At 36.5% G+C, this 2543-nt stretch overlaps 1 protein-coding gene across 1 annotated transcript in view; it reads left to right on the forward strand.

Annotated features, from left to right (window-relative positions):
- The window catches only part of LOC101625259 (protocadherin beta-15-like), a 5110-nt gene extending 3219 nt beyond the window's left edge, over positions 1 to 1891 (forward strand). The window contains exon 2 of the mRNA XM_012727770.1: positions 1808 to 1891. Coding sequence (XP_012583224.1) covers positions 1808 to 1891 — 84 coding nt within the window. The remainder of the gene's footprint in view (positions 1 to 1807) is intronic.
- Positions 1892 to 2543: the final 652 nt, after the last annotated feature.

A 2543-nucleotide genomic window follows, 5' to 3' on the forward strand; every position in this document is an offset into this window, starting at 1 on the left:
ACTGCTGAGGGGAGCAGCGGGCGGGTCAGGAGAGGTCTGCCGCGCCATGTGGTCACCTCTGGGGCAGGCGGGGATTGAACTCATGCTCAAGTGGCTTTAGCTTCTTAGTGCTGTGCTTTAACCAGCTGCACCACCAGGGAGGGCCCCCCAGCCCCTGTTTTTTATCCCATTCCTTACTCCACTCCCACAAAATGTCTCTGGTATATAGCTGATCATCATTATCATTTTTTTGCCTGTTCCGTTATATTCCTGCTATGAGAGAAACCATCAGGTATTTTTCCTTTTGTTCCTGGTTTATTTCACTAAGCATAATCTTTTGCAGCTCCATCCATGTCACTGCAAAAGTTATGTGTTTATTTTTTTGGTTGCTGAGTAATATTCCATTGTGTATATGTACCACATCTTTTTAATCCAGTCATTCACTTTTGAAGAATGCCCTTTTTCTTATCACACCTCCTTTTAAAATTATTAGTAACATTTTCCCAGTTTTTATTATTTACACTGCTATGACTTTTCTACAACCTCTTTTCTGTCTGGGATGGAATAACTTGTACTTCCCATGTTTAGTTTCTTCCAAACCTGAAATTTCATCTCACCAATAAGCAGCAATGCATACCATTTTATGACATTTATTTTAAAATCACACTTTTAATCATTAGACTGACTATAATATTTACCACCTATTCTGGTTTAAAAATATTGAAAGATTTATGGGTCTTCTTTATATCTAACTGAAGTTAGGATTCTGCTTGGAGTCCTGAACTGACTATTAATACTGAGATTGAGAGTTTATATAATGTGCCTATATACTCTCAAGGTTAGTACACATTAGGACCAAGAAATGCATTACTTGCAATTACCCTATTCTAATTCTGAAAAAATCTCAAGAGAGCTCCAATTTATGGGCCTAGCAGAACTTTTTATGGCACAACATGCCAAAAATCTATTTGCCTTTGTATAATGACATTGTTCTAGTTGACTTTGAAAGAAAATAATTGTATTTATTAGTTAACCAAGGAAGAATTACTCTTTAAAGGATATGGTAGTGAGGAGACTTATATGATTTGAAGAAATAATTAGTTCTGTTGTCAGAATCCTCTATAACCAGGGGTTTCTTAATTTTGCAGATGCTGTAGAATGGTGTGGTGGGCTGAATAGTACCCTCTAGAAATGTCCACATCCTAATCCCTGGAAGCTGTAACATTTTATGTTATCTTGCAATGGGGGATCTTAATTAAGATCCAGGTGGAATTAAGGTTGCTGAATCCTAAAGAGAAGGAGAATATCCTATTTTATCTAGACTAACCTGAGTCAGTCAGTTGAAAAGCTGTTAGCAGAGCTGAGTTCTGAAATGAAGAAGAAATACTCCCATAGGCAGAAGCTTCAGCTTGAGCCCCAGAGTTCCAACTTGCCCTTTATAATTGCCAGTTGTATTCTGAACTGTAGTCAGCTCTCAAAACTGGAAAAATCATTTCCTTACAATAACTCTCTTAATATCTTTTGATGGCTCTCTTTCTCTCAATGTTACAGATTTTGGTACTTGGAAGTGAAGTACTGTTGTAACAAAAACTAAAAATGTAGAACTTTCTGTGGAATTTGGTAGTAAGCATAGTCTAGAAGAATTTTAAAGAGCATGATGGGGAAAGCCTAGATTGCTTTGGAAAGACTGTTAGTGAAATATGGATGTTAACAACTCTGCTAGTGAAGATTTACAAGTACCAAGCATGATGGAGAAAACATTTTTTGCCTTACAAAATACCTAAATCAATACCTGAAGAGACTGTTGATAGAAATGACTGTTAAAGTAATTGTTAGTGAAGACTCAGAAAGAAATGAGGAAATTGTGATTGGATACTGGAGGAAAGGGAATCCTTATTATACAATGATATAAAATTTAACTAACTTATATCCTGCAGTAGAAATGAGAACCTGTATTCAATGAACTTAGGTATTTAGGCACAGTCTGTTTCTTCAGGTTACCAGTAAAAGATGAAAGGAAACAGATAGTTTGAGGGAAAAATTGTTAAGCAAAATGGAATCAGAACTCAATTTGGGAAATTTTCAGCCTATTCAGAATGCAAACAATGCTAAAATGGGGAGATCACTATCAGGGAAGCATGTTCTGAAGTGAAATTCATAAATGTTGAGACAACTTTTTTCTAGTGCCTTGAAAAGACATTAAAGGGTTAAAAGGTAAGAATATTCAGTCACACAGACGTTCTTTGGAGAGATAGACATGGGATTCATGAATATCTTCAGCCTCTCATCAGAAGTGAGGGATAGGAAAGAATTGTGAAGGTACCTCTTGTCCAGTAAAATGAACTCTTGTGACTCACACAAGGAGCTCAGAAGGTTCTAAGGAACTGAGAGGAAGAGAGGATGAAATAAGAGAAAACTACTATACCCCAAATTCTGTAAGTAAGAAATAGAGTGATTAAAAACTACTTAGGTCCAAATTCTCCTCACCTCTTTTGAAGCCCTAATTTATGAGACTGTGATCTTCCAACTGCTACATCTACAACTTTTGGAATTAGGCCATGATA

This window comes from Condylura cristata, unplaced genomic scaffold (assembly GCF_000260355.1).
Source record: "Condylura cristata isolate star-nosed mole 26May11 unplaced genomic scaffold, ConCri1.0 scaffold00021, whole genome shotgun sequence".
NCBI classification, from domain to species: Eukaryota; Metazoa; Chordata; class Mammalia; order Eulipotyphla; family Talpidae; genus Condylura; species Condylura cristata.